Source organism: Melopsittacus undulatus, chromosome 4, assembly GCF_012275295.1.
Source record: "Melopsittacus undulatus isolate bMelUnd1 chromosome 4, bMelUnd1.mat.Z, whole genome shotgun sequence".
NCBI lineage: Eukaryota > Metazoa > Chordata > Aves > Psittaciformes > Psittaculidae > Melopsittacus > Melopsittacus undulatus.
Window position 1 is genome coordinate 6,517,289 of NC_047530.1, and position 20,463 is coordinate 6,537,751.

The following is a 20,463-nucleotide window of genomic DNA, read 5'->3' on the forward strand; positions in this document are numbered from 1 at the left end:
TTGGTCCAGACCTGTCCCCATTGGAGATGGTGGCAGAGCAAGTAAGTGAGCTCCAGTGGGAGCTGGAGCAGACCACAGCTGCTGCCTTTGACATCAACTCAAGACATGTTTGAAGCTCTAAAGCAGCTTTTCATTCCACTCCTGTAGGGGAGACTTCCAGATGAGGTAAGGATGAAGGCTTGATCAGAGCAGCAGCTCTGATGTTTCTCCTAAGCTGCTCTGTAGCTCTGGCCAAAGGCTGGTAGCGGCTGCAGCCTGACTCCTGTGTTCATACAGGCTTTAGGCAGGAGCAGTGGGGCAGCATGGGTGTGGGTGGACTTAATCCTCAGATGCTGCCTTGGACGTGCTTTGTAGATGACCTCCTGTGGCCACACAACTAAGCAGTGCTGTGGGCTTGTATGTAGAGAGCGCAGTGCTTTGAGTTTGAGTTTCAGACCTAGAATCTGCCAAGCTCAGGTTCTGTCCCTGTCTGAGACCTGAGGGAGAGAGGTGGGTTGGTGGGAAGGAAGGGACAGGAGGGAAAGCTCCCCACACTTGTTCTGTGGGCTCACTTTCCTCCCCTCAATGCAGGTTAGTTATGATGCGTTCCATGCTTCCTGTGGAACAAAAATGGCTTTAACCTGCAGAGGGGAGATTGACATGAGACGTGAGGCAGAAGTTCTTCCCTGTGAGGGTGCTGAGGCGCTGGCACAGGGTGCCCAGAGAAGCTGTGGCTGCCCCATCCCTGTCAGTGTTCAAGGCCAGGTTGGACACAGGGGCTTGGAGCAACCTGCTCTAGTGGAAGGTGTCCCTGCCTGTGGCAGGGGTTGGAACTGGATGAACTTTAAGCTCCCTTCCAACCCAAACCATTCTGTGGTTCTATGAGCAAAACTCTCTCCCTGCCTTGGATTACCCTGCTCTATCCCAGCAGTGTTCCTTGATTGGTGTGTGCAGGACTGAGCTGACCTGTACCTTCTGCATCCATGGGATGACTGGGGCCTGGAGCCCTGCACAGAGCAGGAGGCAGTGGCATTGCCCACATCCAGGACAAGCACAGCAGCAAAGCTCACAGCTTCCTGCTCTCTGCAGTGTGATAACACAGTGCTGAGGCAAGGGTCCTGCCAGGAGCTATGTGGAGATTCCACAGGATCTGCCCGAGGAAACCCGGGCAGAGCTGTGTGCTCCGTGGCCCAATTTAGGAGGCACAGTGAGAGCTTTGCTGCGTAGGAGCTGGAAATAATCTTAAAAACCAAAGCTTTCCTCATCCTCAGCCTGTCAGGAGCCTTTAAATGTGCTAACAAAATCCTGGGGAAAGCAGAAATACAAGGATTTTACTTTGCTTTCAAAAGGCCTTTGATAAAATCCTTCATCAGAGGCTATTAAAGCGACTGAGTCACCTCTAGGGTGAGGGGTAGAGTCCTTCTAGAGCCGTTTGAGGTGGGAATTGGAGGCAAAAGTAACAGTTCTTGGTTTGGAAAGAGGTTAATGGTGGGTTGGTTGGGTTTGGTGAGAGCCAGTGTTCTCTAAAAGCCATGATGAGCTGGAAGAGGAGGGGAATAGCTGAAGATACAGGGTTATTTAGGTCAGCTCAGCAGAGAGAAGGTGCTGGAAGCCTGGGGCAATGGTTGAAGCTGCTGTGCTGGAAGGGGGCTTTGTATGAATCCTTCACGGTGCTCACCTGCAGACCGTGAATGCTCTAACCAAACCAACACTGCCTGGAGGGGAGACCTGGGGTCCATGGGGGGCTGCGAAGCCCTGGTAGGAGGTACAGCACTTGTCCCTAGGATCCCTGTGTTCTATGCCATGTGTCCCTCGCTAACCTGCTGCTCCATCTCCAGCACCTCCATTTGACTCCTAGCCAGTGGCCAGTGTGGGGTGACCCCTCTAGCTGGGTGGTACGTGGTGGCCAGGAGCTGTGCTGGGCAAGAAGGGGAGGGCAGGAACCAGGTCACAGCCAGATGCATGGGGAATCTCCTCTCTGGCATTACTGAATGGAAGCTGAACTCCATAGCCAGGTCCTCTGCCCATCGCTCAGGCTGCTGGCCAGGGAGCATCTCCCCTTTCTGCTTGGGCCCTGTGTATCAGAGAAGCTGTTCTCCAATAGGAAGAGGCAAATTGATTAGAGGATGCAGCATGTGAGCCATCCACTGCTAACTGGGATCTCGGTGTGCAGCATGCACATCAGAACACCAAGTTGGAAGGGACCTCAAGGATCATCTGGTCCATCCTTTCTGGGCAAAGCATGGCCTACATTAGATGTCTGTTGATGGCAATGGCTGATTGCTATCACTGTGAAGTGTTTCCCTTTTGTGTCCAATTGGAATATCCCCAGGTGTAACAACACCAAGCCCCGACCACCCCTGCCTGGAGGAGGCTCACGAGGGGTCTGGGGGGTCACAGCAGCCTTTCATTTCCAGCTAACACCAGTTAATGCTGGGGCTCCTTTCTCTTCACCCCCCAGAAGCAGGGGCCTCTCCTCTGCATAGCTCCTGGGATGGATGCTCCTTACAGCCCGCTCAGTGCAGGGATTTGTTCCCCACCACAGAAGCACTTCCCGGCTCCCTCCTTAGGCTCCTGTTTTGCCTTTCCAGCAGTTGCTGCTGGTGCATGGCACTGGTGGGAGCTGGCAGGGATCAAGCAGTCCTTCCTGGGATGCTGGCCCAGGGCATCAGCTCCATCCCAGCCAGGAGCTGGCAGCGTCCCCGAGAGGGAAGTGTGAGGCTTCCCCTCTGCTCCCATCCAAATCAATTCCCAGCATCCATCCTCTGTGCTTTGCCTGATGATCCAGGCCAGGCCAGGCTTTTCCAGCTCGGTGGTGCCATGTGGGAGGCACTGGGGGCCCTGAGCTCCAACAGCTCAGTGGGACAGGCAAGGTGTGAGTGATGGAGAGGTGAGCAGGAAGCGAGTGCCACTGCTGCAAGAGGCAGAAACCGAGGTTTCCAGGAGCACCCATTGCTGAGACTGGACCATCAGAGTAGCAGAGGGGCTCTGCACTCACTGAGCTTCCCTGCAGCCGTAGCTGGCAGGATGTGAGCTGCAGGCTGGCTTGTGGGCTGCGGCAGCCACTGAGGTTTCCCTTCCTGTCTTTGAGTCCAGCCCTGCTCCAGCTTGGCTGGAGGAGTTGGACTATGAGGCTTTGTTCTTCCCAAGGCTCCTTGGCCTTCCACCTTCACCCTCTGAGCTCCTCAACTCCAGCTCTGAGGCTGGGTAAAGAGCAGACACGGTGCAGGCTGTGTGAAAACAGGAGCTGTCCTGGTAGTTTAGGCTTGGTCCCTTCTATTCCTTAGGCTGAGCTACGTGTCCAGGCCATTATTCCCACCCAGGTGGGTGCTATGGGTACACAGCTGCTACAGCTTTCCCCACACCCATTGTGCTCCGGACCAGCAGCTCCTGGGGTGATGTCCAGGAGGAGAGGATGTTCCTGTGCAAGGGCTCTCCTATGAGCCAAGGTTTGGGTGACCAAGGGCAAGGATGCTCTCCTGGGCTGTTTCAAAGCTGGTGCTTGGCAAACATGGGCTTACGCCCCCATTGACAACATTTGTGTATGAACCTGTGTCAATTTGCTGCAGGGATGAAAGTACTTTCATCCTCAAGGATTTCTTGGCATGCAATTGCTGCCTCAGAGCCATGTCCCTTCCTGGAGTTTAATGCTGGACCTCTGATACCATCGTAGCTATTAAAGCCTGTTATTAAACCCTCAATCTCCAGCTCAATAATACAGTAATACCCCGATAGGATCAGGGGCTGGCTCTGATGGAAGATGGGCATTGCCACCCCATTGCAGGGGAGCTTTAATTCACACATCATTTGTTTCCATGGCAGGCTTTGGAGAGGAAGATGAGCACATCCCTGTTATCAGGGTGCTGGTTGCTGGCTGCTGACCAGGCTCTGCTGAAAGCCAGAGCCCTTTGCTGGGCTCTGTCACGCTTTGGTGGCTCGTATCTAAACCCAGCTCCATTCCTTCCCCTGGCTCCTTGTCAAACCTCCCTATGGTGATGCAGCTCTGCCTTCCCCTGGGGGTCATTCCCCTTGGATCTGCTCCTGAGAGCAGGGCTGCTTCCCATGGAGCTGACACCCACCATGGCCCGTGCTCTGTGCCTGGGTAGGTGCTGCAAGCTCCATCCTGCTTTGGCCACAGAACTAGAGAAGGCTCAAAGGGGCTGATGAAGGCTGACTGGCAGCCACGGGGAGGCTGATATTAGGGTGCTGAAGCGTGTTTAAGTGAGGGCTGTGCTTACCTGCCTGCCCATTGCAGAAGTGCCCAGGGAAGCCCTGCCAGCAGCCCCTGTGGATCACCTCCATCAAAGCAAATGCTAATTCCAACCATTATTATTGAGGGATTGGGGCTGATCCTGCTGCATGTCTGAGGGGGGGCTGAGCACAGCCATGAAACAGCAGCTATGGGGCTCCAGGATCTGGTGTGACCGGCAATGAGTGGCACTGGGAAGGACAAGTTGGGTTTGTAACACACAGGGGATGCTCGGGCCATGGGGTGTAGTGTTTGAGGAGGAGGAGAGCTGAGCATGCAAAGGCAGCAGTAACAGTGCAAGGTTCTGCCCAAGCCTTTCCCACCCTGCTCCATCCTCCGTGGCCACGCACAGGGCAGGAGTAAGGATCCTGCTCCAAAGACTCTTCGTTTCCAAGTGATGCGAGTGCCTCAGCTCTTGGCTGGGGGGTTCAGGCTGTTCCCTGCAGAGCTGGGTGCAGTGATCCAGGAGAGCCCCCGGAGATGGGCTTGCTCTGGAGGCTCTGAGGATGGCTGAACCCAGCATTGTTTTTGATGAGGCCTCAGGTTTGATGGCAGGGGTAGCTGTGTTGGCACAATACACTCAGGCTCCTGTAAGGTATTTGACATAATACTTCCTGACAGCCTGATGGGAAATTAGCCCTATGCAGCACTCTGTGGGTTTAACGCAGCTAAGTGCAATGCCATATGTTTGGGGAGGTGGAATGTAGGTCGCAGCAGTGAGATGGGGCTGTGAGCAGCCAGGCGGAGCTCAGGGTGGCCGAGGTCCCAGGGGATGAGCAGCACCCATGGGTCCTGCCCTGTGGGGCTGAGCTCATTGCCTAGAAGTTACTTTGGAAATCAAGTTTGGAGAACAGGAGCTCAAACCCCACCTGGGCTCTGAGGTGCCACAAAAGGTGTTGTTTATCCTGGGTACGTCAGTGAACATGGGCTTTACTTCCTAGGAGTGCTGCCTCCCTCGCAGCTCATGGCACTGGTGCCACCAGGGCAGTCTGGAGATGATGCTCTGGGTGCATCCGTCCATGGGCACAGCCCAGGGTGCTGCAGATTCATGGGCTCTGCTGGCCAAGAGCAAAGCCAGGTTGTGAGCGTCAAATCATCAAATCCCAGAATGGTTTGGGTTGGAAGGGAGCTTAAAGCTCATCCAGCTCCAACCCTGCCACAGGCAGGGACACCTTCCACTGGAGCAGGGTGCTCCAAGCCCCTGTGTCCAACCTGGCCTTGAACACTGCCAGGGATGGGGCAGCCACAGCTTCTCTGGGCACCCTGTGCCAGCGCCTCAGCACCCTCACAGGGAAGAGCTTCTTCCTAATATCTAATGTAAATCTGGTGAACAGCCCCAACAACCACTGAGATTCCTCCCACCTCAAGCATCCCCTGCTCCATCTTCATCACAGCTGTTTAAGGCCATCCAGATGGCCTAATGGACCTCATCAAAGTCCAATTTGTAGCGCAGTGCACAGCTATTTAAAGCATCCCAGCTCCAGGCTGGTGGGAAGGCTCTGGCTGGGCTAGGGGTGCATTGGCCTCAGTTTGTTGAGGAGGTGATGGATGGAGGGACTGTGCTCTGGAGCACAGCACTGGGGTGAGGCGTTGCATGGAGGCTCTGGTCTGGTTGGACCCCCTCGAGGGGTTGGCAGCTACTGCTATAGGGATGGATGCACATGCAGCAGGTCCTGTCCTTTAGGACATGGCTGGAAAAGCCCTTTGAGCCCTGCAGGAGCATGGGATCTGTCCTGTCGGCTGCCCTGTCCCCTGCTTGCAGCCTGGCTGGTTTGGCACCAGCCCTTTGCAGTCCAAAGGGGCTGTTCCTCCTTGGCAGCATCTTTAGCTCACTGGGGGTATGTCATTAAGCACTGCTTTGCTCTGCTCTGTGCTCTCTGGTCAGGGTCTCTGTGCTGCAGGGGTCCTCCTGCACTGTTTCTCACATGGGTGACGTGCTCCTGCCCCATGGGACAGGACAAGAGACATCTTGTCCCCTGCTCTGGGGATGCTGCCAAGCCCTGAGCAGATGGAATCGATGGATTTCCACAGAACAGTTTTACCTTCCAGACAAGACCATGGCTGCTTCCTTTCCTCTTTTGCAGTATTATCACTGAGATGATGTATCTTGTCATTGCAGTGATGAAACCTACCGCGGGTCAGGTATTCAGCTGGGAATGAATTAATTCAGCTCATCAGAGTGTGGTGTCCCTCCATTGCTCTCACTCAGGTAGGTCTGAAAATCTATGAAAATAGACTTTTCCCTCTTTCTGGTAGCAAGAGGGGAACCTGATTTGGGTTTCTTGCTGTATTATGGGGTGCCAACCATCCCACTGCACAGCAGCATCAGGGGGAGAGCCATGCTGGTAGGAACAACGGCCCAGGGGGATGCACAAAGGGAGGCTGGAGGAGCTGGATGAGGGTGGCTCAGCCAAGGACCTGCATGGAGCAGCAGCTGCCAGAGGTACCACCAGTGGGGAAAGGATGCTGTGAGCTGGGGTCTGAAGATGCCCCCATCCTGCAGTGACCTTGGCCCAGTCCCACCTAAGCCATGGTGGCTGTTACCACCCTGTCTCCAGTGAGGCAGCTGGAAGCATTTGCTCTCTGGAGATGCTGGCAGCTCCAGGTTACAAGGCCAAACTCCTGCCCTCCTCTTGCAAGGGGCTCATGGTCCCTCGCTGCACCCTGGCTCTGCCTGGCCATGTCCTTTGCTTTGTCTTCATCCCCCAGCCCAGTCACCCTGGGGCTGGGAATTAGGTCCCATCACAGGCTTGTTTTCATTAATAGAACCACCAGGCTGGGCTGGGATATGTATTTATTCCCTTAAGTGATCACCCACCTACAGCTCCCCAAGCCTCTGTCTGGCAGGGAGAGGGATGCTCCATAGGAATCAGTGGGCTCCCAAAGGCACCTTTGCTCCATGCCATGTCCAAAACATCCCAAACCTCCATCACGCCTGTGCTGGGATCTCCTCAGCCAGCTCCTGCTGCTGGGAAGGGAAGATGCAGCGATGTGCTGGGGCATCCCCCTGCCACAAGCAAGGGTCTAGCATTGGGTACCCAGAGAGAAGCACTTTGCCCCCATCCTGCTAGGATAGAATCCCCCACTGGGGCTGTATGGGACCAGTGCCAGGGCAGAGCAGGAACTGGTTTGGTTGTGGGGTGGAGGATGATGAAGAGGCTGTGTGTGCACACGTGTGTGCACACATGTGTGTGTAAAGGAGCACCTGTTGGAGGGGAGAGGGTCTGCAGCATGGATGGATGGATGGATGGATAGATGAAGATTGGATGGATGCATGGATGGATGTTTGGAGCTGGGCTGGCAGCCTCCTGCTCTTCTCCTGCTGTGCTCTCTGCCCTGAGACGCCTTATTTAAATAAATGATGCAATTACTGGGCATTAAGGGGAGGTGAGGGATCGATGCCAAAACAGAAGTTGCTCATTTCCAGCTTCCCCAGATCCTTCTGGTTATTTTATGCACCCTCTCCCCCTCTCTCAAGGCTTCCCAGTGAGATCATTTGAGGGATGGACACCCACCTTGGCTGGGGGCTGGTTCCCTCCTCCCTCGGTGCCTTCCTCCCACAGCCCCCTGGTTCCTTCCGTGACATTTTGACTATTGAGTCCCCTCGGAGGGGCTCGTGCCCTCATGCCTCCCGCTTCCCCAGCTATGGGGTGAGTGGTCCTGGGTGTGCAGGGTGCACCTTGCAAGCAGCCCCAGCCACGCTGCCCTCCTGCTCTGCAGCAGCCCCTGCTCCCCCACCAGACGCAGCAGTGCGATTATCGTAATGATGTCCGACAAGGCACTATCAGGAATTACACTGATAAATCTGAGCAGACAGCTCAGAAAAAACCCCAACCAACCAACCACAGCTGAACCCTGGCCTCTAATTTAATCCAGGGTTATTAGCCTGGCCGGCAGAGAACAGGCTCCTGCAGCCTTGAGTCTCCATCCCTGGCTCTGCCTCGGGAAATGGCCTCATGCCATAGCAAAAAGAGACCTCAGCCAGGTTTGTGTCTTGCCTTGGGGCAGTGGAGTCTCCTTGGCGAGTTCTGGGGCTGGGTGGGGGCTACAGGCCTGGGGGTGAATGGGAGACCCCAATGGCAGTGCGGTGCCTTCATCCCCATTGCCAGATCAGGGGTCTTCTTCCTGGGCTAAACTCCATTGGGAAGAGGCTTGGGAGCAGGGTGGGGAGTGGGGCAGCCACACACAGGGGAGGTATGAGTGCTGTGGATACTGTGTCCATCACATCAGCCATGGGATGAAGGCAGCAGGGTCCCTGCAAGGTGTAGGGAGATACAGGACATGGGCAGCATTATTCCTGGGGAAGAGAGGATCGGCTTCATTCTGGCTGTGTTAAATGCTTTCTGGACACAGCAACTGCTGTTTTCTTTACCTGCTGTGGTTTTTGCACACTTGCTGTGTTCTTCTCGGTTTCCTTCCCCATGAAGGCATCTGTAGGTAAGCACTAACATTAATGGGAGCTCTACACTAGATAAGTACATGTGTGCGAAGCACAAATCTTGTCCAAACAGGAGGCTGAGCACACACAGAGCTCTTTGTCCCCCAGCAGCACTGGGAATTACCTCAAAACAAGGGAAATGCATCTTTTTAAGGCACACATTTAAAACACTGGGTGCACTAACACAGGCAGACATTAAATCTGATGGTAGAATGGCTGAGCTGCATGCAGGGCCGCTGGATACCTGCCCCTGTGGGGAGAAACCTGGGGGGAGCTGCAGGGAAGCCCCCAGAGAGGCTTGGTTTTGGCTTGGTATCCCCAGCACAGGGAGAGTCCCAAGCCATGGGGCTGCTGGGGTGGGTCTGTGTGGGGCCGGGTCTTGTCTCCTTGCTTGGGATGAGTTTCTTCAAAGCAGGATGGAGAGAGAAGATGTCTGGTCTCTGCTCCCAAGGACCAAGGGATGGGATAAGAGGAAGCGGCCTCAAGCTGCTCCAGGGGAGGTTTGGACTGGAGATTAGGAGCAATCTCTTCCCAAAGGGTGCTCAGGCACTGGAACAGGCTGCTCAGGGCAGGGCTGGAGTCACCGTCCCTGCAAGTGTTCACACAGAGCAGAAACGAGGCCGTCAGTGCCATGGGTTAGTGGTGGCCTTGGCAACGCTGGGGAACGGTTGGAGCTGATGATCTTTAAAGTGTTTTCCAAACCAGTTGATTCTATGATTCTCCTCCAGTGAGTGGCTGGAGCTCCATGATCTTGGCTCCATGGATGCTTATTGGCTCCCACCCCCCTAACCCAGCACTAGTGCACCAGTGTGTCCTGCAGCCATCCTCTCCTGCAGCTGTGCATCAGTCACCAGCACCTCCTGCAGAGCATGGCACCCATAGACATGGTACAGACCAGCCTCCAGGGCTGCAGGGTGTCAGCACGGCCACTGACCCCAAAGCCTTTGGAGGGGAGGTGGCAGCCACCGTGCTCTGTGCAGCGCTGGGAGGAAGGCAGAGACCCTCACTGCAGTGTGGGCACTGCTGTGTGTGAGCAGGAGGGTGAGTGAGTTTGTGGGTTAATGAATTAATGAGGTATCAAACTGGAACGTTAACGAATTCATCTGTGCAAGGGGCTTGAGCCTCTGTTGGCTTTTTCCCTGGTGGTCAGGCAGGAGGCCAGGGGAATGGTTCCTTGCCTGCGTGCTGCATGGCTCCAAGGGCACAGTGGGCATGGAAAGGATGTCCCATCGTCTGCAATGGTGTGGAATTAGCACAGGAACAGCACAACCCTCCATTTCCACTCTTTTTCCTCCCCTTTTCTTGTTTTCCGGATAATAGATGTAAAAGAAGTGATTCAGAAGCACTTTCCCCCTTCCATTACTCAGAAAGCAAATAAGAGTCGCAAGAACGGGGACTGCAACAAAATGATTACATTGAAATAGTTGGAGTCGTGCTTATATGGCAAATGTGACAAAATTGAGCGCAACCTTAAAATAGCAGCAGCAGCAATCCTTTAAAACACAAAAAGCAAACAATTATTGACTGTGGAGGTTGCAGCACAACAGGCTGTTGTGTTTAATTCTCTCCAGAGACGTGTGCTCCCTGTGCATCCCTGAAAGCCACAGCAGGCACTGGCTGTGGATGCCCTTCTGCTTTGCATGAGCTTGAGCAATCAGCAGTGCCCAACAGCCAACTTCCCCAAGGCTAATATCAGGTGAGATGAAGTCTAATGTTTTGCCTGCTGTGCTCCTTCACATGGGTTAAGGCACTGATAGTTGTGGTCACTCCAAGAGCATGGATGTCAGGTGGTACCCTGCATCTCAAGGATGCTCACGGGCTGGTGTGACTTGTACCAGTGTGCATGGGCCAGGTGTGAATAGATATAAAGTTCTTCCCTATGAGGGTGCTGAGGCGCTGGCACAGGGTGTCCAGAGAAGCTGTGGCTGCCCCATCCCTGGCAGTGTTCAAGGCCAGGTTGGACACAGGGGCTTGGAGCAACCTGCTCTAGTGGAAGGTGTCCCTGCCCATGGCAGGGGTTGGAACTGGATGAGCTTTGGGTTCCAACCCAAACCATTCTGTGATTCCATGATTAGTCACAAAAACCTCATTCACCCTCACCTGGCTTCCTGGCCAGGTGGCTGTTCCCTGCTTTCCTGACTGTGCCCTGCCAGGGACCCCAGGGCAATGGGTGCTGCTGGTGTCACTGTCACCACGGCCGCTGCTGCTGTATCTGCTGCGTGGCTACACACAGTCACCCGCTCCCTGGGGCTGTGTCTCTGGCATCCCTCAGTGGTGCTAAAAATGACATTTCCCAAATAATGAAAGAATCTTTCATTACCCTGTGTCTCTGAGCAGCCTGCGAGGCTGGGCAGCAGCTGAGCACAAACTGATGTGTCTAATGCGGCTTCAGCAGCGGTATTTTTGTTCCTCTGTCTCTGGTCCACCCATGTCGTGAAGCATGAGAAGATGTGGCTGTGGATGGCTCCTGGGGGCCTGGCTGAGGTAGTGGAGCATGGCTGGGTGCTTTTGGTCTCCTCTCTCTCTCAGCAGCATGCCCTCCTCCACCTCGGACCCTGCAAGTCCTCCTGCCCCTTCTCCTGCAGCATCCCTTGCTCCCTGCAGCATGGTTTTGTCCCAGGATGTTTTAGGTCCTGGCTCACCCCACATCCATGAGTGACTGGCCTGGGGACAGCTGGAATGAGGGGGAAAGGCTGTTTCCCTGGGGATTGTGCTTGACAGGGAAAAGAAGGACTTGTGTTCACAGAATCCTGCGTGTCCTTAACTGGGGGAGCAGCAACGGGAGGTTCCAGGCTGACGTGGCCTGGGAGTGGTATCTGTTCCAGACACTTTACACTGCTCTAAGCCCTTTTATGAATGCACAATGCATGCCCTTTAAGGGCAAATCGCTGCAAGGTTCTGTCCCTTCTCCCATCTCTCGCAGGCATGACGCTGGCTTGGGGGAGCAGCCCATGTCCCTGTGGGCTGTGTCTCACCCACTAACACAAACAGGGCAAGAGCTCACCCATGGATGGTATCTCTCTGTTGCCCACAGCCCTAGGCACAGGCAGGAGGACTGAGTTGGTACCGTGGCATTTAGGCAGCTGTCTCCTGCCAGAGAGGGTCTGTGAGCCTGGGGGCTCACCTTCCACCCTGACAACCCCTCCAGGGTACCTGGGGTGCCTCCTCACTTGGCCAAAAGCAGGCAGAGCATCGGCTCCTGCTCCCTGTGTCAATGCTTTAATGCTCTCCCCCACTGCCGAGCAAAGCCTTGATACCCATCTCTTTCAATGGGGTGGTGCTCAAGGGGGGCTGAGCCTTTCTCACTGTCACTGGCTGTTTGTTCTCTCCCTGCTTCTCCTCTCCGGATCCGGGTTTGTATTGTTGTTGGGCTGATAGACGGATTAGCTAGCACGTATCACCAGGCTGACTACCGGAGGGTTATTAAAAGTGATTTGCAATGTAAATACTTTCATCATCAACCACATTTTCTTTAGACTGAGGTTGACTTTTATGAATATTAAAGCCATGTGGATGGGTTCAGCGGGTCTGTGGGCGTTCGTCTGTCGGAGGGAGGGGGGCTGGCTGCCTGCAGGGCTCTGTTGGGAGAGCCAATGTGGATCAGCCTGAGGGCAAAGGGACCTGGTGCTGGAAGGAGGGAAGCCGAGCATGACAAGGTGTGTATGAAGCAGAAAGAAAACCTGAGTGCTTTGCAGAGGGACATAAAGGAAGGAGAGGGAGCATTGAGCGTGTCACGAGGGCATCTCTCCATAAGCTGGGGCTGGGAAGGGAAGGCCTGGACAGAAATGGTGATGAGCAGGTTTGCCCTTGAGGCACGTGTCTGAATGTGTGTTGCTTCTTCACCCTGCCATCAATGTGGGGCTGCAGGACCAAGGGTGAACCCCTAAATCCCTCAGCAGCTGCAGGCTGGCATTAAGTTGTTGGAGCTGGTGCTGGCTACACTGCACATGTGAGTACAGCTATTGGGAATCTCTCAGGGATAATGGGTGGATGTTCCCAGGTCTGTCAAGGAGACCAGAGTGAATGATCTGTAATTGCCTTCACTGCTCTTCAGACAGCCCCATCTCCTGTGCTACCCAGTGGTGTAAGCACTCCTCTGCCTCAGAATGGGTATGGGTTGGAGTTACTGCAAGCCAAGATGAAGCATGAAGGTGGCCACTTGCCACTGGCCCCTGTATCTCCCACCCCAGGGCCAGAAGGAAGAGGAGAGGCTTTGGCTGCTTCTAGGTGTTTGTAGTGTTTTGGTGTGAGGGCAGCTTTTGAGATGGAGGAGCCTGATGGAGCCTTGCCAAGTGTTAATGGAAGAGCAGCAGTTGCTGATTAGACAGCAGGCACAGCAAAGCTCCTGGGCATAGCTGAAAAGAAAACAAAAAAAGAAAGACAAAGAAACCATCCAAAAATAGAGGTTGGGAGCACAGTGATGGATGTACAGTGACGAAACAAAGGGAGATGTGCAGTTGCATGAATAATGGCCAGCTCCAGGGGCATCCCAGATCCCTACAAGGTGACATGTGCTGGCTTTTACTCTCCAGATAAGACTGACCAAGCTGTGTCCGTCAAGGAGATGCCAGGAAACCTAGGCTGTCACAGGTCCTAATTCCAAAAGAGAGCAAGGAAGGGCCTTCCTTAGCTTGGGCCACTGAACATGAAGGCTGGTTGGTCTCTGCCTTCTGCTGTGGGGCAACCACAAGTCCCTCCTGTGCCACCCCATAGCCTGGCACACCATAGGTTGCCAGGGGAAGGGTTGAAGCTGGGATCACACTCTGGAGTGGAGTTACTGTTTCTCATGACCAGTGCCTACGTGAACTAAGAAGGAAAGTGATGGGCACTTTGGTGACAGCAAGAGGGGCTGGCAGGGAATGTGTGAATGTGTCAAGGCAAGAGAAGCAAGTGCTATCTCTAGATGGAACACATATGGGGCATCCGGGCTTTCAGAAACTGCTTCTTCTTCTGACTAATGAGAGAGCACAGCTCTAGGCTAAGTTAGAAGTTAAAAAGTTTTGTATTCAGTTTGGTTCCATATTTTTATCTCCATGACTGATCAGCTTTGGAAGAAGACTTCTTGCTGTTCATTACAGTCTTTTGTCTATCCATGGGGAGTTGTAGTTTGAAACAAGAGACCAATCAAATAACTCAACTCAAGTGCAATCAAATTGACTTTGAAGAAGATATTTCCTCAGTCGGATGAGTTCACCCAGAGCATGGCAAAGGTTTTTTTTTGCACAGGCTGAGAGAATTGAGTTTGTTGAGCCTGGAGAAGAGGAGGCTCCGTAAGGGGAGACCTTAGAGCAGCTCCAGTGCCTAAAGAGGGACTACAGGAAATCTGGAGAGGGGCTTTTTACAAGGGCCTGTAGGGAGAGGACAAGGGGGAATGGCTTTAACCTGACAGAGTGGAGTTTGTAATCAGACATTATGCAGAGGCTCTTCCCTGTGAGGGTGCTGAGGCGCTGGCACAGGGTGCCCAAATAAGCTGTGGCTGCCCCATCCCTGGCAGTTCTCAAGGCCAGGTTGGACACAGGGGCTTGGAGCACCCTGCTCTAGTGGAAGGTGTCCCTGCCCATGGAGGAGGTTGGAGCTGGATGAGCTTTAAGGTCCCTTCAACCCAAACCATTGTGAATCTATTATTATTTTCATTATGGGGGGAAGGAAGGTGAAAGGGTGATATTTACTTGGGGTCAGGGTTTGGGATGAGGAGACTCCAAGTGACTGGCTGGAGTCCTTGCCAGGTTTTGGCCAGTGACAGCAAAAATGGTGTGGGCAAGATGTTAAGCTGGCAAAAGTCAGTGCAGCCTCAATGCACTCAGTGCAGCCGTGTGGCTCTGCACCAGCTGACGCAGGGAGAGCTTTGTCTTCTTGCTCCTCAAAGACAGGCAAGAAAATTAACAGCAGTTGAGTGAACCAAAGAAATGCCAGGATCTGGCCTAGGGTGACCAAATAAAGATGGTATCTGCCTGGCTGCTGTGACAGGGGCCTCTCAGTGTGCAAAGGCAGCAGCTGAGTGGTGGATGCGAGTGCCAAAAGGCTTTAACCTTTTCAGTGTGCAGAGAAGCACGGGGAGCTGGAGATGTGTCATCAGAGAAAAGTGTCTGTATTATCTTACAGTGGTCTCTCTGCTGGGATTCAGAAATGTGGTTTCATCTCCGGGGATAAGACACCAGACTGCAGGACGTGGGGAAGAGAGAGGTCAAGTCTGTGAACTGGGCACATCTGGCTAACATTTCAGATGAGACACTGACATGGAGCACCAGCCTTTAGTTAAGTGCTACCTCCCAGAGCAAGAGATGTAAGAGAGGAGGGTGAGGAGGTGAAGGAATGGATGTGGGAACTTGTTTGAGACTGTGATCACTCAGAGGAGGGAGAAAGTGGGGCGTTTATTTGTTTATGTGTATTTATGTGTGTATGAGTGAGAGTCGAGCAGATGGGGAAATTATACCCGTGTGTATCTGTGAGACAGAGCAAGTGAGAGGCAGAGGGGGGGTGAGAGAGCTGGTCTAGGTAGAAGCAGAGAAAAGGGAAAGGTGTAGAGGGAAGGGAAGATGGATTTCCCCCCTCTTTCCCCCTCACCTCCTCCCCTTGTTTCTTCTTGCTTGTCACTTTCTCATAACTACAACGACAGGAGAAAGCAGAACTTGTGGGGCAGTGACACGATTGGGAAACCACCTGCTGATGGTTTTGGTCCTGGGGGAGAACCCCAACAGTGAGTGTTAGTGACAGCCCGGCAGGGCTCTTCATGCAGTTCAGGTCTGCGGATGCGTGCGCCAGGACCGGATTTTAGCTGTATTTTGGGGGTCGGGAGCACATCGAGGACTCCCTTTGCCGGGCTGTGCTGGACTGCGCTCTGCCTCTCCCACCCTTTCCTTCTCTCCCTCCTTGAGGCCCCGGTGCTCCCGGTGTCCGGGGGTGCTGGTGGGTGCAGGAGGCACCAGATGCTGCCTGCGGCGGGGGACAGCGAGCAGCGGGCACCGTGCGGTCCTTGTGCGGCCGGAGCGCTCCCTGCAGCACCGCGGACAGCGCCGCCAGCAGCCCCGACGGGGGGGGCCGCGCTGCCGGCACCGTCTCCTCCTTCCACAACATCTGTCCTGCGGGTCCGGGTCCGCACATCTGGGATGGGGAACAGCGGTGTGTGGAATGGCCGCGGCTCCCTGGCGTCTCTGCGGCGGGGAGGGGGCTCACATCTGGGGGAGGCACATCTGGGAGCACGGGAGGGAGGGGCCGGGGTTGGGGGGAGGACCGGACTGAGCCGGCAGCGCCGGGGCCCTCCCCTCCCACCGCCCCTTCCCCGCCCCTCCGCCGCGCACGGCGCCGCCGGGAGCCGGGAGCCGGGGGCCGGGGCCATGCGTGCCGGAGCCCCCGACGGCGCGGCGGCGTGCGCGGCGCTGCACCATGGCCGCTGACAACGGCTCGGCGGCGGGCGGCGGCGCGGCCTGGGGGCTGCCCGGTGAGTCGCTGCTCGGGGGCTCCGTGTATGTCGGGAGGGAAGGGGGGGGGGGCAGGGCATCTCCGCGGGGCCCCCCCTCCGAGAGCGCCTGGGGGATGGGGGGCAGCACGGCTTCAGAGTGCATGGGTTGGGGTGCGCACCCCGGGAGAGGTAACACCCGGTGGCCCCAGGAATGGCGGGTGTCTCCCTGCCAACTTTCCCGCACTCCTGCGTCGCTCCGGGAAGCCCGGCGTGCTCCGCGGATCAGAACCCCCGCATCTGTTCCGCCGCCCCGGCATGCGGGAGTCGTGCGGGGTTGCAGCTCTGCCAGGGCGCCGGGAAGAGATCTGGCACCCCCCTTCCCTGCTCCCATCCAAACCGGCGCCGCTCCCGCGATCTGTGGTCCAAAGCGCCTCGGATCGTTCAGACCACCTGGGAACCGGCCCTGTCAGCACCCGCCACGGGCACACGAGCATCCTGCATCCCTGGGGGATGTGGAGTGGGAGGGTATCTGCTCCCCTGGTGCTTGCTTTTGGAAGGAGGTTTGCTTTCTGAGCAGGAAACTACCTGCACGCTTGCTGTGCTTCCCTCTATATTCCAACAGAAGCAGCAGGGAAGAGAGCCCACATCTTTTGGACACTGTCCCCATGCTGGACAAAACCCCTCTGGCCCCCTGGCCACCTCCCACAACATGACCAGGCAGAAGTCTCCCACCTCTCCACAGAGCCCTTTGCTGGGTTGGGCATTGCAAGGGAACAGTTCTTGCCCCCTCTCCCTCTAGGTGTGGGTCCCATTTGCCTTTTAGCTCTTGCTGGCCCTGCTGCACCTTCCCCACTGGTAACAGCAGAGATGCCCCATGCTCTCTGTTGGTCCGTCATGGACAAGAGCCAGGCAGCATCACCCTTCACCTCTCCCAAAATAATGGCATGGGCTTCAAATCAGGGAACAGTTCTTGTCATTTTTCTCCATGAAAGTAATGCTGTAATGCTCTATGTGAAAGTCATGTTCTGTCCTGCTCTCAACCCCTCCGTTTGTGTTACAGCCACGTTTTCTAGCTGGTCTTTGCAAAGCGCAAGGCTAGGGAGATGCTTCCCAAGCTGAGGAACAGCTAACATTCCTCTGTGCCCAGCTGGCAAAGCTGTTGGGCTCTGCTTGAGCATTTGTCATGGGTGCCTTGAGGTGACTTGGGTGGCTCAGCTTCTCCTGCCATTACTTGTGGGATGAGCAGAGGGGCAGGGAGGGCCGGTTCCCACTCAGTGGGGTGGCTTGTTGATGTCTCTCAAGATGCTCAGATGCCAGTGTCCTAGAGCCCAGGGTTTCGGTGAGGCACACCAGTGGCAGCGCTCACGTTGAGATCCCAGGCGACTGCAAGATGCTTTTCGCTGTCACTACTGCTGGGCATCACCGCCTGCTTCCTAATGCCTTGACTTCTATGATCTGAGCACCTGCTGCTGCTCTCCAGCCTGGAGCAGGGCTCCATGAAGCATCCAGCAAAGAGCAGGGTGATTTCACCCCAATGGAGACCCTAAGGAATAGCGACCCATCCCCTGCCACCCCTCAGCTGGGCTGGTGCCCAGTGGGCAGAGCCCCTGCATAGGGATGGGAGTGGGGATCTGTCCCTGTGCATGGTGGCTCCCGATTCCTAAAGGATTGAAGCCAATGTGTCCCTGCTCAGAGCCAGCAGCAGGTTCCCAGGTCTGCCGCATGGAATGGCAGTGGCCTGGGGAATGACCTGGTGAGTGGGAAGCTGGTGGGAAGAGGAGGAGGAGGAGAAAGGCTACCAGTAAATGCTGTTTGTTCAGTCACACAGGGGCATACCTGCCTCAGTGGGTCAGTCTGTTTCTCTCATAGAAGAGGAATTAACTGAAATCATTAATTAATGCTGTGATCCAATTACTCTGAGTTTGCAGCAGGAGCATGGTTTGTCTCTCAAACTGTCCACAGGAAGATGCTATTGATGTCAGGTTTTGTCATGGATGGGTTTGTTTGTTTGTTTGGGGTTTTTTAATTAAAATGACAAATATCTCCCCAGGAAATAAACCGACAACAACAGAAAAAAAGGACAAAAACAGGGAATAAAAATAGCGAGAGCAGGAGGAGCGGCTGATGCAGAGCATCCCTAGCACACTGTCTCTGCTCGCTCTGCTGAGCCCCAGCCAGCAGCACCCACAGACGTGAAGAGGGTTGGTGAGTGCCCCCCGAGGTGGCAGATGCAGCTCTGCAATAGCAAGAGGAGAGGGAAATGGAGCCTGCTTGCAAGGGGCTGCTGCTCTCTGCACAAACACAGCTCCTCTTCCCACATGCACGTACATGCAGCAGGAGTTCCAGGTGCACAAGCTGACCCCTTCTCATTGGCATGGTCAATCATGGGCATCTTCTGGAGAAGCAGGGTTGTCCTTGAGCCGGTCTCTGCTCAGTCTCACATGGAGCTCTCCCATAAGCCAAGGGAGGAGGTTTGCTTTGCATCTCAGCATCTGTGCTGGGCTAGCTCTAAAACTGTGTGTCTGAAGGCCGTGTTTCAGGGAGATGAAGGATGCAGGGAGATGAAGGATGCAGGGTGTGGATGCGGAAGTTTGGACCAGCTCGTTCCCATCTATTTCCCCTCTTCTCTTCATCCCTTTCCCGGCATCCACACTGACTGCTCTTTAGCCTGCCCTAGCACAGCACCCACCAGTGTGCCAGACACCAGTGGTGGTGCTGGGGACCTGAGCAGGGTTGAATCCCCTGCAAGCTGGTGCTTGGAGCCATGCCGAAGCCATCCCTTTCCTGAGGGATTCAGGCGACCACTCAGCAAACAGACACCAGTTCCTAGGAAGACTCACATGTTCTTCTACCCAGGGTCTCAGCAGGCAGAGCAGTGAGGGTCTTGTCACCTAACTCATAATGGAGAAACGTGCCAGCTTTAACCCTCCCTAGAAAGCACTGATTCCCACAGCATCCCTTTAACCCTCTAGGCATGGGAAAGGCTCGATGCATCCAGACGTTGGATGTACCAAGGTTGGCCGTTGTGCTCTGTTCAGATCAATCCATCTGCTGCAGCTTCAAGGAGTTTGGCATTTCCTGGCCAAATGAATCTGGAGCCCTTGCTTCCCGGCAGCCTTTCCCACTGCACCAGTGCTTTGCTGGTGCAGAATCACAGGGTGCGGTGTCTTGCGGACAGGTCCCCCCCTTGATATTTAGGGTTTTAGCAGCAGACACACAACCAGTCCCTGTCCCCCCCTGCAGACACTGGGGTATCCGCACCCTGTGTGCGTGTGGGCATCCATCACTTTCCTTGTGGTGGATGCGCTGGTCCTCTTGGGACTTGACTGTGGGCCAGGACAACATCATTTGACCTGGCTTCAGGCCTTGATTTCCCTGGAACAGTGAACATGAGCAAATGAGGGTCTGAGGAGACTCTCTGCAGCCCAATCCCTTGTGTGCCGGGTGAAGCCGCTCACACCTTCACATTAGGGATGCTCCTGGGACCCTCCTGAGATGCCTTCAGCCCAGAGGCTGCACTGCACAGAGGAGGAACTCCAACAAAGGCTCGGTTTATACCTTGTAAGATGTAAGTTAGCTGAGGAAATTACCTTCACAGCCTGTCCAAGCCTCCAAACGCAGTGGCTGCAGGCTCTGAGCGTGGTCTCTGACAATGCCCAAAACCATTGCTGCAGATCCTACAAATCCAAGTTGTGGGAGTGACACCATCCCTCCTGTCTTGCTGTGAGCCTGTCCCCATCACCCCTGCATGGCCTGTGCAGTGTGGGCTTCAGACCTGCTCAGTGCCAAGGGTCTGCTCCCTTCCCACCCCAGCATTAGACAGGCTGAGCCGTGCTGGTGCAGAGGACCCGCATGCACCCCGGGTGCTGTTTCCATGAGTCAGAGAGGGCTGGACAGGGCCATGGGGAACCACAGGGCTGTTTGCTTGTCTCCAAGAGCCTCGCAGAGGAGTTTCATCCCAGGTCAGCTGGCGCAGGAGGAGCAGCAGCTGGAAGTTTGTCCTTTAAAGGCAGGACTCAGTGTAAACCATGGAGCTCCTTGGGCTGGCTGCACTCCTCCAGCCAAGAAAGCTGGGCACAGAAGCAGCCCCTGCTACCACAATTCCTATCAAATATAATGTATTTTATAGCACCTTGCAGCTCGGCAGAGGAGGCAGCGGGGGCTGGCACCAGGTCCCTCAGCTGCAGGTATCTGGAGAAGAGGGGTGCAGGGTGATGTGCTGTCTGCAGGGCTCAGGCTCATGGCAGAGCTGGTTTGTGTCCGGCAGTTAACGGGTTAACCTCTTTGGGCTCTTTAAGCAGAACCAGACTGATTCATCTGTGGGAAACTCCAGTTGTGCAACACTGAGCCTGAAAACACCACTCTGCAAACGCCATGTCCCGGGCCCTCATGTCCGCT

The 20,463-nt window shown here is 55.1% G+C and overlaps 1 protein-coding gene across 2 annotated transcripts in view; it reads left to right on the plus strand.

The window, feature by feature from the left end:
• CHRM4 (cholinergic receptor muscarinic 4) overlaps window positions 1-20,463 on the plus strand; it is a 31,751-nt gene continuing 11,288 nt past the window's right edge. Inside the window, exons 1-2 of one of the 2 annotated variants that reach the window (XM_034062629.1) lie at window positions 1-165; window positions 6,348-6,437. Coding sequence is in view for 1 of the 2 variants with exons in the window: in XM_034062628.1 (XP_033918519.1) it covers window positions 16,050-16,104 (55 nt within the window). In the remaining variant the exon portion in view is untranslated. Of the gene's footprint in view, window positions 166-6,347; window positions 6,438-15,966; window positions 16,105-20,463 lie in introns of those variants that run through there. The other variant, XM_034062628.1, reaches the window with a different exon arrangement.